Raw genomic sequence first — 20,517 nt, 5'->3', positions numbered from 1 at the left:
ATTTTCATGCATTTTGGGATAGAAAGATTGGCAGAAGAAGATGTCATAAGAACTCAAGTGCAGTCAGGACATTTTTCTAGAGCAACCTGATGCGGATCCAGCCAGGGATCTCACTGTTTTGGACCTGGTGATATGTAATGAGGCAGGTTTAAAAATGTCAAAGTAAAAAGATCTCGCAGGGAACAGCCACCGTATCATGGTAGAATTTTGCAGTTTGATAGTGCGAAACTCGGGTCAGAAACAACTGTACTGAACTTAAATAAAGATAATTAAAAAGGAACGAGGGTAGAGTTGGCTGGTGTGGACTAGAAAAGGTATTTGGCAGAAAAAGAACAGTTGAGGAACAACGAGAGACATTTGAAAAAAAGTTCATGACACAGAGCAAAGATACACTTCAAATGAGGAAGGTGGATTCTAAAAAGGGGATAGTCAACTGTGGTTAACCAGGGATGTTAAGGATAACATTAAATTTACAGAAAGACATGTGATAAAGGTTAGAGGCAAACCAGAAGACTGGTAAAGAATTATAAGCGAAAAAGGGGAGTAAATATAATAACCATTAGAATAACCAGACTAAAAGATGTCTGAACTAGCAACGCATTAGCAGTCTTTAAAAATGATACCTACAGAGATCATGGATTTAATGGTAGAAATCTTCTCGAAAAGTCGCAATGGATTAGAAAATTGACAAAGTGACATTTATTCTGAAAAGGAAACAGAAGAAACAGCTAGCTTAGGCCGGTAAGCATCAATTAATGGGAAAAGGCTAGGCTACATTATGAAGGATGTAATAGTAAAGCACTTAGAATTACAAAATATAAACTGAGCAAAGTCAACATGGCTTCATGAAGGGGAGATCACATTTTGATTATTAGTTATTATTCAGAGAATAGGTAACAAGCAGGATAAAGCCAAAACTAGCAGTTATAATGTATTGGAAATCCAAATTATGTTTGTTGACTATCACACAAAAGGCTACTTAGTATTGGAGGTACTATATTAACATTGACTACCTAATAAAAGACAGAACTGGGATAAGGGGGCATTTCAGGATGGCAACTTGCAACCTGCGCAATGCCACAGGGATCAGTGTAAGAGTCACAATCATTTACAATACACACTGATGAAGTGGCTGACAGAAGTAAATACACAATGACAAAGTTTACAAGTGACACAAATAGATGTCAAGGCAAGTCATGAGAATGACAATCAAGAGAGGCATATAGGCAGGTCGAGTTTAGCAGCTCATAGGGAAGGTAAATGACTGTTCTTCTGAAAATTAACAGTATAGAAATAGGGAGGTCTTATTAAAATTACACAAGATACACATCAGACCACACCTGGAGTACAATTAACAACTTTAGTCTCCTTATCCGAGGTACATTGGTGTTGGTGCTAGTCCATACCTACATTGTCAGAGTCCTGTAAAACTCTATTCAACAACAATTCCAAGATGGGTTTTCTTTTCTCCTTTTGGACAGGTATAAGGGATTTTTGTTCAAGGGGAAAAAGGTTGAGTTGGTTGGCCTTGTGCTGTTGGGGTTAAAAATACAGTAAACTTTATTGAAACACTTCAGATTGTTAGAGGGTTTGAGAATAGATGTCAAGAAGTTGTTTACTCCTACGGGAAAGTTTAGAGTCAGAAGACAAAATCTCAGATGGCATGATCATAGAATTTAAGAAAGATGAGCAGGAATTTCCTGAGGGTAGTAAGTTAGTGTAATTCTTTTCCAGAGGGCTGTAGACTCTGTTACGTAGATACAAGGCTGCAATAGATTTTTAATCAGCAAGGGGAAATCAAGGGTTATGGGGAGGCAGGAAAGTAGAGTTGAAGATCATCAGATCAGCCAGGATATCATTGAATGGTGGAACAGATTCGATGAATGACCTACATCTGCTCAGACATCTTATGGTCCAAGACCTTCTAAATGGTGAGACACAACACAGCTTAGATGCACAGGGATCAGGGTGCCCTAGTGCATGAATTGCAAAAGATCAGCCCTCAGATACAGTGAGTATTTAGGACTGCTAATTGAATGTAATCATTGAGGGCAATCAAATACAAAAGTAGGAAGGTTCCATTTTAGTTGTACAATGTATTGGTGAAACAATATCTAGAGTACAGTATTGGTCTCCTTGCTTAAAACAGAAGGATGTAACTGCACTGGAAATTGAAAAGGTATCAGATTAACCCTTTGAAGGGGTAATTTTTCTTAAGATTTGTACAGTCTAGACTTGTACCTCTGGAAAAAGTGAGGACTGCAGATGCTGGAGATCAGAGTAAAGAATGTGATGCTGGAAAAGCACAGCAGGTCAGGCAGCTGTGGAACAGGAGAACCAATATTTTGGGCAAGACCCCTTCATCAGGAAGGGCTAATGAATGGCTTATGTACAAAACATTGATTCTCCTGCTCCTTGAATATTGCCTGACCTGCTGTGCTTTTCCAGCATCACACTCTCTACTTGCACCTGCTGAGGTTTAGGGGTGACTTGGCTAAAAACAGCCTAGAGGAATCCTAAAAGGTGCTTGCAAAAGGTTTGCCCTGTCAGAGGTTGTTGAATGGGAATCATTTTTTAAAGAGGAGTCACCCATTTAAGAAAGGGATGAGCTGCATTTTTGTCTGTGTTAACAATCTCCTTGAATGTTTAAAAGGCGACGTTGGCAGATACAGCCTGAACACAGGGTGAAAAGTTAGTAGGCAGGAATGTGGGGTAATCAGATTACCATTCACTTTATGAAGGTAGAGCTGGATCAAATGGAGTGACCTACTCCTAATTTGTAGGTTCATACTGACACTTTGCTGCAAAGGTTATAAAAATATCTTTTCTCACACTTGCTCTACAATTTATAACTGTTACAAATGTGCAGAATTTAAAATCAGAATTTCCCCTACCCAAGCATAAAAACAAGTTTATCGATATAGCATTTTTCCTAACATCAGGATTTCCTCAAACTCAAACAGAAAATAAAGGGCCTCCTGAAGTGTGTTCACTGCCACACCCAAGGGAGAAACTCAATAGTCAAGGCTGATAAAAAGGCCAATTGCACAAAAATAATAAATGATCAGGGCATCAGCTTGGATAACATTCAGGGCTTTTATCTAAAAATTCATTTGCGACATCTGGATATCACTGGCTAGTGAGCATTAACTGCCCACCCCGATGAGAGATATCATGTGCTAGAGGTATTTTTCCTAACTCACACCAGTTCGCTATATTCAGTAATACTGGGAGAGCTGGTAAACTAGTTAAAGATACCTACAACAATACTTCACACCTGGTTGCCCTTATGGTGGTGGCGGTGACTTGTGCTCAGGAACCATTGCGGTCCACCTGCTGTGGGCTGGCCTACAATGCTCTAATGGGACAGAATTTCAGGATTTGGATCCAGCGACAATGAAGGAATAGCAATATTTTCCAAGTCAGGATGGGGAGGGTCTTGGAGGAGAACTTGCAAGTGGAGGTGTTCCCATATAACGGCTGCCCTTGTCCTTCTGGATGAAAGTGGTCATGAACTTGCATAATGCTGCCCGAGGATCTTGAATAAATTTCTGCAGTGCATCGTTTGTATACTGCTACCACTAAACGTCAGTGGCGGACAGAGTGGATGTTTCTGGATGCAGAGCGAGTCAAGCTGCTTTTTCCTCAAATGATGTCAAGCTTCTTCAGTACTGTTGCAGCTCTACCCATCCAGGCAAATGGGGAGTATTCCATCATATGCTAGATTTGTGCCTTGTAGCTGGTGGACAAGCTTTGGGTAGTCAGATGGCGACTTACTTGCTGCAACATTTAAGCCTCTGACTTGCTCTTATAGCCAGTGTTTACATGGCAGGTCCATTTGAGTTGGTCAATGACAACCTCAAGAATGCTGATAGTGGGGGACACAATGATAGTAGCACCACTGAATGGCAAGAAATGGCGGTTAGATGGCCTCTTAGTGGTAATGATCATAGCCTGGCATTTGTGAATCAAATGTCATTTGCCCCTGGTCAACCCAAACCTGGATATTATCCAGATCATGCTGCATTTAAATATGGACAGGATCAGTAACTGATAGGTCATGATGCTGTCCATATCTGAACACTGTCCAGTGAATCAAACATCAATGACCACCCCTCCATCATAAGGTCAGATGAAGCAGCTGAAGATTGTTGGGGCTGGTTCACTACCTTAAGGAAGCCCTGCAGAGATACCATGGAACAGAGATGAACAACCATGACCAACTTATGTGCCAGGTATGACTCCACACAGACAGACAGTTTGCTCCCTGATATCCAGTGATTCCAGTTTTGCTAGGGCTCCTTGATGCCACACACAGTCAAGTGCAGGCTTAATATCAAGAGCTGTCATTTTTAGTTCATCGCTGGAATTCAGCTTTTTTGTCAATGTTTGAACAGTTAATGCTGTAATGAGATCAGGAGATCAGCAGCACTAACGAAAGGCAAACTGACTGTCACTAAACAGGATATTGCTGAGCAACTGTTGCTTGGTAGCACTACAAACGACCATTTCCATCGCTTTACTAATGACCAAGAGTCCACTGATGTAGCAGTAATTGGCTGGGTTGGATTTTATGTACAGGACATACCTAGGCAATTTTTCTCATAGTCAGGTAGATATCATTAGGGGAGTGGCATGTTCTGGAGCACAAGTCATTATCACTATTGCTAGAATGTTGTCAGATTTCCTAGCCTTTACAGTATCAAGTGCCTCCCTCTGTTCCTTGATATCATGTGAAGCAAATCAGATTGGCTGAAGACTGCCATCTGTAATGCTGGGCACCAATGGAGGAGGCAGAGATGGATCATGCAAAGATTTGTTTAATTGTCCACCATCATTCACATTGGATGTAGCAGGGCTGCAAAGCTTAGATACGATCTGCTGGTTGTGAGATCGATCACTTGCTGCATATGTTGTTTGGCACATACATAGTCTGAATTGTTAGCTTCACCAGGTTGACACCTATTTTCACGTATGCCTGGTACTCGCCCTGGCCTGTCCTCCTGCACTTTCCATTGAGCCAGTGTGGATTCCCTGGCTTGAAGGCAGTGGTCAAGAGGAAGATATGCTGAGCCATGAGGTTGCTGTTTGTGCTGGAGTACAATTCTGCTGCTGTTGATGGTCCCCAGCACCTCATGGATGTCCAGGATTGAGTTGCTAGATTAGTTTTCGCCTGAGCCATTTAGAAATGATTGAGAATACCTGCCATTGTATTGTGTGGTACAACATGAAGGCAGGACTTCACCTTCACAAGCAGTGTTGACTCTTATTGATAATGTCATGGACACTTGCTTCTGCAATTGGCAGTTGGTAAGATGATCAAATATGTCATTCCCTCACCAGCCACAGACCCAGTCTAGCAGCTGTGTCCTTAAGGGCCCAACCAGCTCAATGAGTAGTACTGCTGCTGAGCCACATAGTGAAAGACATTGAAATCTTCCACCCAGAGTACATTTGGTGCCCCTGCAATCCTCAGTGCTTCTCTAAATGTCATTCAATGTAGAGGAGCTGATTCATCACCTGAGAGAGAACAGTTAAGTGGTAATCAGCAAGACATTTTCTTGACTAGTTTTACCTGCACATCCACTAATATCATTTATTGTATCCGTTGCTCCCGATGCAGTCTCCTCTACATCGGGGAGACTGGGCGCCTCCTAGCAGAGCACTTTAGGGAACATCTCCGGGATACCCTCACCAATCAACCACACTGCTCTGTGGCCCAACATTTCAACTCCCCCTCCCACTCTGCCGAGGACATGGAGGTCCTGGGCCTCCTTCACCGCCGCTCCCTCACCACCAGACGCCTGGAGGAAGAACACCTCATCTTCCACCTCGGAACACTTCAACCCCAGGGCATCAATGTAGACTTCAACAGTTTCCTCATTTCCCCTTTCCCCACCTCACTCCAGTTCCAAACTTCCAGCTCAGCACTGTCCCCATGACTTGTCCTACCTGCCTATCTCCTTTTCCACCTACCCACCCCACTCTCCCCCGCCCAAAATCGACGTTTCGGGCAAAAGCCCTTCATCAGGAATAAAGGCAGTGAGCTGGAAGCATGGAGAGATAAGCTAGAGGAGGGTGGGGTGGGGAAGAGAGTAGCATAGAGTGCAATGGGTGAGTGGGGGAGAAGATGAAGGTGATAGTCATACCTCTCCTCCCTGACCTATCTGCTGTGGTGGGATTCAAAGCCCTTTGCAGAGTTTCTGGATTAATAGTCTAGCAATAATAGCATTAGGACACCCCCCCCCTTCCCCTAGAATAATGAATGTTTACGAGAAGATGGAGCTGAGACAACTGATAGAACTGATGACATAAATATGGATTCCATCTTGTAAGGCTACATGACCGAGAGGGCATAAATTTAAGTCAATCAATTTTAAAACAAATTGAAAAAAAAAACAAAGGAGAGATCGAAACAACTTATTTGCACATGGAATGGTCAGAATGTGGCACTTCCTTCCACATGATCATTGAAATTATACATTTTTAAAGAGAAATTAGACAGTCAAAAATTGACAACTAAAAAAATTCAAAAACTTCTTTGACTGAAAATGAACCAAGAAACAGCCCAATAACCAATAACGCAGTTTCACGAAAACAGAACTGCAAATGTAGTCCATGGAAGCTAGCTTTTGAGTACTAAATTCCTGTTCTGTTACTCGCTATGTTTGTAATGACTGAACCATTTGATTTTTGATCCTCAAATGACTCATTCAGAAATGGAGTTTGGCAAACTTCTGATTAACATAGCCCATAGAAAATCAATAGGCTTTGTGTTTGTTGTCGCATGTACTGTTCAAACAAACTGCAAACTCGAGTGAATATACTTAACCACAAACCACATCAGGTTTAGTACTGAACACTCCAACATTGCTCACAAAATATTTGGTGGACTTACATCAATTGTTCAGTTTCCAACCAAAGAAACTGTCAGCAAATCTGCATTTTTGATAAGTTGCTCTCTGGCTACTTCCAAATGACAAGCTCCTGCAATATCAGCTGTCTCCACAGTCTAGTAAAAGAGAGGTTTAACTAACCAGTCCTGCACAACATGCAGCAACCCATACCCATTGTTTAACAATTTCCTAATTCAAATACAGTCAGAAAAGAAGAGCAAACGATTGAGGCACTGTCACGGTTGCACCAAATTAAATTAACTTTTTTAATAATAGAATTCAAATTTTTATGGAATCCCAACATAAGTGAAATTTCTATACAATTTTAGAAAAACTCAAATATGCAAAGCTCGCACAACAACCTCAATCACTGCAATTGTCATTAAAAACGAGTCTAGTTCCTAAATTATTTTTTTTAAAAGATTAGGTTCCCTACAGTATGGAAACAGGCCCTTCGGCCCAACAAGTCTACACCGACCCTTCGAAGAGTAACCCACCCAGACACATTTCCCTCCGACTAATACACCTAACACTATGGACAATTCAGCATGGCCAATTCACCTGACCTGCACATCTTTGGACTGTGGGAGGAAACCGGAGCACCGGGAGGAAACCCACCCAGACACGGGGAGAATGTCTGAGAGGAGTGTGCAGACACCAGAGGCTGGAATCAAACCTGGATCCCTGGTGCTTTGAGGCAGCAGTGCTAACCACTGAGCCACCATGCAACTCCTATGTTCTTAGGGAAAAAAATCTGCTATCCTTATCTGGTCATGCAAACACTTGACTCTAAATCCACAGTCATGTGGTTGATCTTAGCTGCCCGCTCAGCAATTCAGATTTATTAACAAGTGGTGTAGAGGTGCCCAATCCCACAGATGAATAAAACACATTAATTATGAATACAGTTAACAGAATCACTGTCAAGTGGTGTATCATAAATAACAGCTTGAAATAGCTCAGTCTCTGCTGAGATTTCAACATGCTCCACTAAAATTCTATATTTTTAAAACAGATCTCATGTTTGAAAAGAGACTGCTCATTTTACCAAGAGCCAAAAAAGTGTATTGGAATTCCAAAATAAGAACAAAAACTGCTGGAAATTAAGGCTCATGGCATTTGTAGAGAGATGAATGTAGCTAATCATTTTGGTGACTGGCTTTTGAGCAGAACAAAGAGGCTGGATGGTTAACAAGCCTCACACCCTAAGTGTCAAAAGCAGAGTCAAGGAAGAAAAAGGAAGTCAGATGATGGACCAGTGAAGGTAAGCATGAGTGAAGTCTTTAAAAACATCCAGTTCTAACAAAAATCTGAATCCTCAACTTTGTTTTTCCACAACCAAAGTGCTCTCAGAATTCTATGCTGATTGCACTACTTGTTCAGACAGACTTGAAAGCTTTTTATATCTGCATTTATTTGCATTGAGTGACTTGTTTTATCTGAGAGCACAACACTGACTGACCATCATTAGAGAACTGAGTGGCTTCATAGGAGTTATGAATCAACCATGTAACTGCAGATCTGGTGGTATACAGGCTTGACGAGTGCTGCAAGTTTACCTTCCAAAAGATATTAAAGAACTAGATGCTTTTATTCCCCCTGACAATCCAGAAGTTTCACTGTCTCCATTATTATAACTGATAATTGCTTAATCTGGAATCTACTATGGGATTTAAATTTCCCAGCTGGTATGGTGGGATTTGAACTTCTCTCTGGATCACCATACCAGGGTTCTACATTTCCAGATTCACAACCATAACTCAAATTTTGCAATACAATAAATGGTGAACAGTCAGCATTCATGGTCATCAAAACAAAAATGTATTTTCTTTGCTACTTGTGAATAGAATTGGTGACACCACAGTAAACAAGTGCCTGCCAAGGTACTATTCCCCAAACAAGGAAGCTTCTCAACTACATCTAGCTTGTGTATCCCTTTAAGTTTCAATGAGACCTTCAAAACTCTACAGAATAGACACCAAGTTTGCATATTGCCACTAATCCAGGGTCTGGAAAGGCTTTGCTACACTCCCTCTCTGGCAATAAAAACCTTTCATGAGAGAAGGTGACCAAACTGTTCAAAAGTATTTCAGGTGCAGACTAAGTTCATATAGAATGAAAGATTTCACTATAACTGTACTCCAATCCTCTTGTAATAATACGACATTCCATTAGCTTTCCCAAAAGCTTGCCATACTTTATATTAGACTTCACTGATCACAAAAACACTTCAGCCTCTTGATACAGCTACACTTTCCAACCTCTTACCATTTAAATACACTGCACGTCAGTTTCTCCAAGGAGATGACTTCACATTTTTCCACATATTCTCAACTGCCATGTTCTTGCCATCTCACTCCAAATTCTCCCAAAACATCTCAACATTCATTCCAACACAGCTTTGTATCATAAAATTTGAAAATATCACATTTTGTCCCCACGTTCAAATCATGGACATAGATTGTGAACAGGTTGGGCCCCAAATACAGATCCTTGCAGTACCCCCACAAACCAACGTAGAATGACCCAGTTGGCCCTACTTTTTTGTTAACCAACCATTAATCCCCGCTTGTACATTACTTCCTATCCCATCTGTGAGGTTCCCTTCTTGAGATTCTTACACACTTGATGCAACTGCTATATAACAATTTCTGTGAGCAGCCATGATTTGTTTCAGCAAGTACAAGCTTTTGGAGGATCATAACTGTTGCATGCAGAGTGTATCAAGTAAGACTCTCTGAACAAGGGAGCCGTCCTCCCTTTATACAGGGTTTTACATCACAGTCAGTCATGAACGCAAGACACCACCCCCTGCCACTCCTCCATTGTCACATGCCACGCAAAAACATCATAAGGTGATTAGATTATTTCCAGAAAGTGAGAGATGAGGTTATTCTTTAAAATGCAGCTTTTACAGAGTAAGATTATATTGTCACATCCTGCCTGCAAGACAGAAAAACACTCCCTGGGACATCCAATTTCTTACAAGTCAGCAGAACAAATTAACCCTTTAACATCTCATTCCTTCCTGTAACATTCCTTGATAACCATCCAAATGGAGCTGAAAAAGGTGCTACCAGCTTATTCATAAGAATCTGACAGCCAGTATATAAACAAGTTATTGACACACAACATACAATGATAACAAGAATTACTAGTCCACGCAGTAAATAGAATCCCCAGAATACTCCCACGTGGAAAAAAGTGTTCACCAGTAAAATTTTTAAATCCAGTCCTTAATAACCACCCTACCCCTTTCAAATTGAGTGGAAACAAGCCAATTATTCAAAATCTCCTTCAGTGAAGTCCAACCCGAAAACAAAATCCAGTCTGTCCTTGCGTATCACTCCATGGAGTAATCTGAATTCTTGGATAAGGGCAGTTAAATACTTAAAACTGACAAGACTTGCATCCTTGGGAGATGCCTCAGATGGAGGATACCAGCATATCCAAGCTGGAAGTGCAGCAGCACAGTAGGTGAACACAGTATGTGGAATGGCAGGGGTCAGTGCTTTTGGGTACAGTGGATAGGGAGCCCAGGCCTCTGGAGAGCAGGATCAGTGCTGTTTCTGCAGGGTCATGGGGTCTTATGTAATGAAGTGTGCTCCCAAGACAGGGCGCATGCTTGTGGGGTTAGGTGTAGCCATCAATTTGCTTTTGGCTATCTTCGTTCGCATTTACAAATTCCAACTGGAGTGCACAAGGATTTTTGGGTTCAAATTAAATGCCGTTTAATGCATTCTTTGCTGCTTCTGCTCCAGCTCTGCTGTCAAATGCAACAAAGCTATATGTTCTGGGATCAATTGTCTATCAGAGGCAGTGAGCAAGGTTCCCAGGAATGTGACTTGGCACTCAGTGCACAATGGATAACATTTCCAGGGAGCTGGGTAAGTGGAGTGGGACTTGGACCAGGTTGTGGAGGTGCAGGCAGTAGGCCAAAGGCATGCTTTATCTGTGAATGGAGAAACTTTAGAGATGATGTTACCTGCTGAAAGTATCTTCGCATTTCCTCTCTTTCCCTCCTTGCCAAGGTGGGCATCAGTATGAAGATAGTTAATAAGCACTGGTAACAAAGTATCAGGCAAACTGGAGTGATCCAGAGGCCTTTTGACGCAGAACTCGAACACCCATGCATCTTCCACATCCATTTTGCTGGGTCAGAAGGGCTGCTGGGTCAGAGGGGCTCCTTTGTAAACGCGCACAGTAACAATGCTTGGTATGCTCGTTGTTCGAGGCGGTGATCGATTTAGCACTAACCAGTTCACAGATGACAATAGAATTGCGAGCTGTTGCCGCATCTTTGGTAGCTCAATCAGCTCTGGAATTGCCATTGCTGATGTCCATACTGTCCATTACACGGGCAGCACATTTGATTATGGCACAATTGCTTTTGGAGGAGGATGGCTTTGAGGAGATTTAGGACACAGTTCTGAATAGGTGTCCCTGAGGAGGTCAGAAATCCGCATTGTGACCATCGCTGGTCATTGGAGTCATTATTTTGAAACATTATTGGCAGACCAGATATGTCAGGAGGTACACAAGACACCACCCCTGCCACTCCTCCAGTCACATGCCACACAAATAAAACAGAGCGCCAGTGGGCCTCAAGCCGTCAACACGGAGCGCCAGTGGGCCTTAGTGCTCAAAACATCATTTCCAGACACGACACGTTGCCACGACTCAGAACTCAAAAATGTAAAATTATGTCAGCACAATATAGAAATGCAAATCCAACTGAATACTACAGAATTTCTGCACTTCTAAAACTTACAAGCAAAATTCTTTATGAACCTTCAGCACACTTCATTGGATCTGACAGCACCTTTGGAAGTCCACACAGAGTAATGTGGAGGTCCAGATATTGCTCTCAGTGATTTTGCCGTTCTCACTTGGGTACAATTTTGTGATATCCACAGAGTATAACCCACTCAACTGGTGAGAAAGTCAACTCTTCTGTGGCTAGTCTTGCTTTTACCACTCCTGAAAATAGTACATTATGTTGAAAAAAAATGTATTTTTAAACTGCATAAACACTTCATCATTACTAAACATGCTCAATAACCCCAAAAAGCTAATTTTCTACTTGTGGAATGTAAAGTTTTTCCATTGTGATTAAAGACACGTGAAATTTTAAAATTTTATTTTAATTGATTATAATTAAATAAAGATAATTTTAACATTTCAAAATTTAAGTAATGAAGGGATTTGGCGCTTCCTGGTCTGCTCACCCTGCCATCTCTGCTGCTCTACATCTTTATTTGGCCGGTTTAAACTACTGCTGTGAAAATGAAAGTCTGCATCACAGTGATCAGATCTTCAGACCTGTTTTAGGATCAATGGGGAGCACTACTGCTTTACCACTGACAACTAAGTCTGGGCCATCAAACAGAACAGTTACAATACTTAAAACTAAATGAAGGTATTTGAAATCAAAAAAAATTCTATACAAAATAATCTTACAATTTTTATGAAAATGTCATTTCCAAAGGTTAGGAATTTTCAGTTCAGGGAAGTTTCCAGACATGCTTCCCCAAGAAAACAATAGGTTATTTCATACTGGGAGAAAGTGAGGACTGCAGATACTGGATATCACAGCTGAAAATGTGTTGCTCGAAAAGCGTAGCAGGTCAGGCAGCATCCAAGGAACAGGAGAATCAACATTTCAGGCATGAGCCCTTCAGGAATGAAAGATAAAAGGCAGGGAGGAGGAATTTGGGGAGGGGCGATGAAAATGCGATAGGTGGAAGGAGGTTAAGGTGAGGATGATAGGCTGGAGTGGGGGTGGGGGAGGGGGCGGAGAGATCAGAAAGAAGATTGCAGGTTAGGAAGGTGGTGCTGAGTTCGAGGGTTGGGACTGGGACAAGGTTGGGGGGGAGAGAAGAAGAGAGAGACAGAGAGAAAAAAAACGAGGAAACTGGAGAAATCTGACTTGATCCCTTGTGGTTGGAGGGTTCCTAGTCGGAAGATGAGGCACTCTTCCTCCAGCCGTCGTGTTGCTATAGTCTGGCGATGGAGGAGTCCAAGGACCTGCATGTCCTTGGTGGAGTGGGAGGGGGAATTGAAGTGTTATGCCACGGGGTGGTGTTGGTCTGAACGCAGTCTGTGCTGGGTCAGTCAGTTCCGTAGGCAGGTGCTGAGGAGATGTTGCTGTTTTTTTTCATCCCTTGCGGTTGGAGGGTTCCTAGGCGGAAGATGCTTGTGGATGGAGGAACTCATTTCTCCAGTTTCCTCATTTCTTCCTGACCTCTCCACCCCCACCCCGGCCTATCACCCTCACCTTAACCTCCTTCCACCTATCGCATTCCCAAAGCCCCTCCCCCAAGTTCCTCCTCCCTACCTCTTATCTTTCCTCACACTTTCCTCATTCCAGAAGGGCTCATGCCCAAAACGTCGATTCTCCTGCTCCTTGGATGCTGCCTGGCCTGCTGCGCTTTTCCAGCAACACATTTTCAGCTGTTATTTCATACTGGGCTGTTTTATTTCTTCATAAAATTAACTCGAAAACCAGACACAAATTTACCATGGCAAAAATCAACAAATTGTGACAACCGAAAGATTTGTGGCCAATAAATACAAATTTTGATCAACATACATATGGTCATATTAACTAATCAAAAAAGGATCAAGACCAACTAGCAGCACCACCTTGGATCCTATTCCAAATACAAACATTCTGTATTCCGGTCACAAAGATCCACAACCTTATAAAGACAAAACTACCGGAATGAGAAGATCCACCTGCAAGATCACTAGCATCATTGTGGATATACAGTATGGTAATATGGTCTGTCTGTAGGTCAGACATCATACATTTTGACTTGACACTGTAGGAACTATCCTGAGCAAGACACATCAATTATAAAAATAAGATTTTGTGACAGAGTGATATATTGATTCGTAACAATTTAAAATAATTATTCTATTCAGTTATATGGCCAGGAAACAAAATATAGTAATTAGACAAGCATAAACCAGTCACACATTTTTTCCTTAGCACTATAACTGCTCAATTCATTCAATAAAGAGGTTGATCTCTGTGGCAACATCTTTCCAGAATCTCTCCCAGCTTTTAGTCCTTGGTAAGCTTAGTCATTTTCAGAGCAACTCTGTAGGATGATGATGTTTTGAAAAGCAGAGAGACAAGAGATTGGAGGCAAGAATGAAGTTGCTGAAATGGGACGTCATTCCTTCAGGAGGAAAATTACAGTCGGCAAACTTTCTGATGCCGACTGCTAACCTACTTTCAGGCATACTCTTATAACGGTTATGTTCTGTAACATACTAGGAAAAATAAAATATCCAGTACAAGAATGAATTTATCAAATCACTGGTACTATACGATGATGCACAGTTCCAATCCCTACATATTGGGCAGGTATTTTAATGACTGAAAAAGTTGATTACAATATCTCAGTGCAACGCACTGTGTTAAGCCCCAAACAAATTCTAATGTGCCATGGTGCTCTGGTAAAGAAACTCTTGCCTCAAATAGATCTTGTTCTTCACAACTCTTCCTGGATGGCAGTCTTTTTGGATTTCTCCATTCCTGACTTCTACGGTCTCCATAATAAAGCTACACCAGATCGATGCAGTGACATAGTCAAGCAAATTAGTAACAGAACAAAAGGAAGCATCTCACTCATTCATATTGTCCTGATCATCCAAAGGTTTGAGTTAGTCTAACAAATTGGGTACAGCCTCGAGATTTGCAACCAGACAGACCTACATGCTCCTTACCCAGAGCCAAGCCACATCGCCAAAGAACCACTTCCAACCAGGATTTGGAGGTCCTGGTGTTGGACTGGGGTGGACAAAGTTAAAAATCACAACACCAGGTTTAACAATAGGTACATGTCGGCTTAGATAATGCATTGAAGGTGTGAGGCTGTCTGCGCCCCAATGTTCAAACGGATTCTCATCTTTAAAAAAAGAAAGGGCCAACCCGAGCCTTCAGACAACCACCTTGGGTGGGCCGGGAAGCAAATGAACAGGAAGGCCCACTGACTCACTCACCACCACCTCTGTCCCAGGTGACCCAAAATAAGGCACTCCAGAGATATGGTGAGGAGTGGTCTGTGAAGGTCTGCCCCTTTTCCAACCAAACCATCAAAAGAAGTCACTACTATCTGAATCTTCTCTCATGGGTTGCAAATGTGTTGCTGGTCAAAGCACAGCAGGTTAGGCAGCATCTCAGGAATAGAGAATTCGACGTTTCGAGCATAAGCCCTTCATCAGGAATAAGAGAGAGAGCCAAGCAGGCTGAGATAAAAGGTAGGGAGGAGGGACTAGGGGGAGGGGCGATGGAGGTGGGATAGGTGGAAGGAGGTCAAGGTGAGGGTGATAGGCCGGAGTGGGGTGGGGGCGGAGAGGTCAGGAAGAGGATTGCAGGTTAGGAGGGCGGTGCTGAGTTGAGGGAACCGACTGAGACAAGGTGGGGGGAGGGGAAATGAGGAAGCTGGAGAAATCTGAATTCATACCTTGTGGTTGGAGGGTTCCCAGGCGGAAGATGAGGCGCTCCTCCTCCAGCCGTCGTGTAGTTGTGTTCTGCCGGTGGAGGAGTCCAAGGACCTGCATGTCCTCGGTGGAGTGGGAGGGGGAGTTAAAGTGTTGAGCCACGGGGTGATTGGGTTGGTTGGTTCGGGCGGCCCAGAGGTGTTCTCTGAAGCGTTCCGCAAGTAAGCGGCCTGTCTCACCAATATAGAGGAGGCCACATCGGGTGCAGCGGATGCAATAGATGATGTGTGTGGAGGTACAGGTGAACTTGTGGCGGAACTTGTGGAACTTGTTCCGCCACAAGTTCACCTGTACCTCCACACACATCATCTATTGCATCCGCTGCACCCGATGTGGCCTCCTCTATATTGGTGAGACAGGCCGCTTACTTGCGGAACGCTTCAGAGAACACCTCTGGGCCGCCCGAACCAACCAACCCAATCACCCCGTGGCTCAACACTTTAACTCCCCCTCCCACTCCACCGAGGACATGCAGGTCCTTGGACTCCTCCACTGGCAGAACACAACTACACGACGGCTGGAGGAGGAGCGCCTCATCTTCCGCCTGGGAACCCTCCAACCACAAGGTATGAATTCAGATTTCTCCAGCTTCCTCATTTCCCCTCCCCCCACCTTGTCTCAGTCGGTTCCCTCAACTCAGCACCGCCCTCCTAACCTGCAATCCTCTTCCTGACCTCTCCGCCCCCACCCCACTCCGGCCTATCACCCTCACCTTGACCTCCTTCCACCTATCCCACCTCCATCGCCCCTCCCCCTAGTCCCTCCTCCCTACCTTTTATCTCAGCCTGCTTGGCTCTCTCTCTTATTCCTGATGAAGGGCTTATGCTCGAAACGTCGAATTCTCTATTCCTGAGATGCTGCCTGGCCTGCTGTGCTTTGACCAGCAACACATTTGCAGCTGTGATCTCCAGCATCTGCAGACCTCATTTTTTACTTCTCTCATGGGTTAGCTTGCTCCTCAATTTTTTACCTGAAGGAAACAAATAATTTCATGGCTATTTCAATCAAACATCAACAGGATGGATAGGACAAGCTTAATGAATCATCCACTTTGCATTTTAGTCTGATCAATGACGAAACAATGGTCCTTTCAAAAACTTAGCCAGAAACATTTATACAAAGTACATTTATTACAAATCCCTTTACAGTTGCTGAATACTACTACAGAGAATGCCCACCCAATTTCAGGACCCAAACTATCTTAGTGATTGCAAACTTACACCCTAATTGCAACTCAAATTCATAAATACAGAGACTGAAAAAACATAAGGAAAACTCAGGCAATCAAGTTTGTTTGAATTTCCAACTCTTAAGAACTAAATTTAAACTTTAAATACCTTCCACAACTTGGTGTCTTTCACAGCAAAAGTAATTAACAAATACGAAACAAAGGGCTTACCACTGATATTGAGATCATAATCTCCTGCTGTAATCACATTAGCAACCAATCCTTCTGCAGGTTGACTGGCAGAAACCACCTCACTTAACAGTTTCCGAATGGCAGTCTGTTGTGGCGGCTGGGTAACAATTCCGGTAACATTGATCCTCAGGTTTTTAATGACATGGCTCTGGTTGTTAGGATCTCGCATATGAACTAGACAGAAAGGAAAAACAGCAAAAATTCACTAAACAGATGAAAGCAACATTCTGCTCACTGTAGCCTGACATTGCTTGTTCCAATTACATGCTGATTATATACCTACCTGGAGTACACAGAAATAAAAGTCTCATACACAAAGCAGATGGACACGAGACCCCATCATTACTAAAGGATGTTTAGCTAATTATTCTTTGAAAGGATAATGGTACAAGCTCACTCCACTTTACACAATCTTTCCAAGTATTTCTCCAATTCTTTTCTGAATTTAATTACAATTAAACCTGCTTTTGCCACCCTTTCAAACAGTGCATTCCATATAAAAATTGAAGTTCCTCATCTGTCAATCATTGAAAATAGGTGCTTCTTCTGTACTTAAACTTTTCATTTTGAAGATTAACTCTCAGTATAATCATCCCTACTCATAGGTGATGAATCTATTAGTACCCATGATTCTCACAAGTCAGTGCACACTAAGGATTTACAACAAGCTAGGACAGCTTCCTGCATCTGGTGCTCTGTGCCTGTACATGGAGAAGCCCAGTACTCTTCAAAATAGTTTTCTTAACATGTCTTACCATCTTCAAAGATTTGTGTGGGAACACCCAAGTCTCTGCATATGTATCCCCTTCAAACATTGTGCCATTTAAATTTATCAAGCTTCGGCCTTTCAAAGATATTTATAATTGCACTTTTCAGGATAGTTGTACAAGACAATCTGACAGCCAATTAAACAATCTTAAAAGTGCAGGCATTGTCGTAATGCAGGTAAAAGGATAATCAACTTGCTATAGTACTGCAAGCTCCTATAAATAGCGATAGTGACAATAACCAGATCAGTTTCTATTACATTGTCCAGTATCCAGCACTAAACCAATAGGGAGAACACCTCTTTCCAAGACTACTGAGATCGTTGGCATCCACCCACTGATGTATAAGCAGCATTTGGCCTAAAGTTACAGCAAACATGCACCATGTTTTTTTTAAAATTAATATGTATCAGTATTGTAGAATTATGGAATGCCCAGAGTGTGGAAACAAGCCATTTGGCTGATTGAGTCACACCAATCCACTGAAGATCATCCCACCCACTCCCTCCCTGCCACCTTAAACCTATTACCTGCATTTCCCATGGCTACTTCACCTAGCATGCACATCCCTGGATACTATGGGCAATTTAGCAATCCACCTAACCTGCACATCTTTGGACTATGGGAGGAAACCCACACAGACACCAGGAGAATGCACAAATTCCAGACAGTAGCATGTTGTATTCCTGCATTGTATAAATTAAACCAAGCAATTTCTACTGTGTGCAGCTGGAAATGATATCATGACCATTAACATAGATAAGAATGAACAGGAGAACAAGAGTCAGTCTAACAAAAAAAAACTGAATGAATCATGCATCAAGGAAGATTAAGTGTCAAAGAAAGCCAAGCATGGAATGTAACTGTCATGATCGATGCTTGTAAGAATTTGAGGAGAAATTCTAAGTGTGAAAAAAATTTAATTTTCACAACTGCTTAGTCTATCAAGTTTTTTTTTCCCTCACACCACCCAGAGATGGAATGGACAGCTGTACAGGTAGCCTTCAAAGTTGAAAAAAGTCCAGGATTTTAAGCAAAAAACATGTAACTGTGGGAAACATGGTCAACATATTGTGGAAAATCGAAGTGCATATCTACAGTTCCAGATCATCCATTTAGCTTTCTACATTTAAGACACGGTTATGCTGTTTTAGGAAGAAGAACTTGGACAGCAAACACATGGCACAATTTTAAAGGGGATGCAAAAAGGGCACAGTTGTGCACAATTCCTGAGCAATCTGGACTGGTAAGCAAAATGAGTTAAGAAAGCATTAAGTTCGTGTTTTTCTAAATAGAATAGTAGATTCTTCAAGGCAAACAAAAAAATACATTGCAGAAACGTGTACCTAACATATACAAAGATTGCACAGCTGACAATATTCAAATCAAATAGCTTGTGCCTTATGATAGGTTTCAAAATTTATAGTTGCATATTAGGCCATTAGGATCCTGAAACTTGAGGACTAAATGCAAGAATAAATTAATGAAAGTGGAAAATTATGCAAGATTTATGCATTTGTTCATTAGATCTATTTATAATTCATAAGACTGAGCATTGCCTGCCATTTTTTCATTTATTCATGGGACATTGCAAGCGTGGTCAGCACATAATGCTTTCGAAAAAGTGATGGTGACCTGCCTTCAGGAAGTCCTGAAGAACACAGTGTACATACATTAAGTGCTGTTACGAAGGGAGTCTTCGGGATTGACTCAGCAATGATGAAAGCATGATAATGGGGGATAGTAGCATTGCAATAATGTCACTGGGCTAGTAGTCCAGCAGCCAGATTAATGACTCAGACAGATTTAAATACCACATTGGCTGATTGAATTTAAACTTAAAACTTACTTAATCTGGAATAAAAAGTTAGTTTCAGTTATGTACATGAAACTTGCAGATTATAAAAATGGATCTGCTTCATTACTGTTATTCAACTAAGAAAACCTGCTGTCTTGACCTATTCTAGTTAGATATGTCTCAAACAATGTGGCTGACCTTCAACTGTATTCCAAAATAGCCCAGCCAGCCACTCAGTTAAAAGACAATGTACCACCACCTTCACCTGAACAATAGATAAGCAATCAATAAAATCTTATTAACCAATAAAAAGAAACTGGCTATTGAAGCAAACAAGATCCTGATGGGACTTGACAGGGTGGATATCAGAAGGAAGCTCACTCTTGTCAGGGAGACTAGAACTAGGGGAAACAATTTAGAATGAGGACTTTTAAGGAGGTAACAGGAAAATTCTTTTCTCTCAATCGGTTTATAGTCTGCAATAATTGCTTGCTCAGAAAACGGCCTAGAGGTTATTGACCAGAAACAAATATTCTGGTCATAACAGCAGACCAGAGGCTGGAAATTTTGCATCAAGTAACTCAGCTAATTCTCTAAAGCCTACCCACCATCTACAAAACATAGGGCAGGAGTACAGCAGAATGTTTTCTAGTTGCTGCATAAATGAAGCTCCAACACTCAAAGCTAGACACCATCCAGGATAATGCAGTCCTGTTTGATTGGTACATCATCCACCATCTTGAACATTCATTTTTTTCAAAAGACAGCAGTATGTAGCATCTACACAATGTACTGCAGCAACTTCTCAGTTCCTTAAACAGTATCTTCCATATCCAAGACCATTATGGACAAGGGCAGCAGGTACATGGGAACACAAACAACACCAAGTACCTCTCCAAGCCAATCAACCCAACTTGCAAAGAAATGGGAATATATTTACTTTTGTTGGGTCAAAACCCTAGAATTTCCTAACAGAACTACAGGTGCACCACCACCATATGGACTGCAAAGGTTAAAAATGCAGCTCATCACCACATTCTCAAAGACTATCTGGGATGGGTAATAAACTGCAGGTTTAGCCAGCAACACCCACATCTGGTGAATTAATAAACAAGTATGGTC

The 20,517-nt window shown here is 42.0% G+C and overlaps 1 protein-coding gene across 2 annotated transcripts in view; it reads right to left on the bottom strand.

Moving 5' to 3' along the window:
• The window catches only part of trappc8 (trafficking protein particle complex subunit 8), a 137,829-nt gene that overhangs the window by 115,187 nt on the left and 2,125 nt on the right, over positions 1-20,517 (bottom strand). For both annotated transcript variants that reach the window (XM_060823884.1, XM_060823885.1), the window contains exon 2: positions 16,810-17,004. In XM_060823884.1, coding sequence (XP_060679867.1) covers positions 16,810-17,004 — 195 coding nt within the window. The remainder of the gene's footprint in view (positions 1-16,809; positions 17,005-20,517) is intronic.

Source organism: Hemiscyllium ocellatum, chromosome 4 (assembly GCF_020745735.1).
Source record: "Hemiscyllium ocellatum isolate sHemOce1 chromosome 4, sHemOce1.pat.X.cur, whole genome shotgun sequence".
Taxonomy (NCBI): Eukaryota; Metazoa; Chordata; class Chondrichthyes; order Orectolobiformes; family Hemiscylliidae; genus Hemiscyllium; species Hemiscyllium ocellatum.
This window is presented reverse-complemented; position numbering and strand designations above follow the sequence as displayed.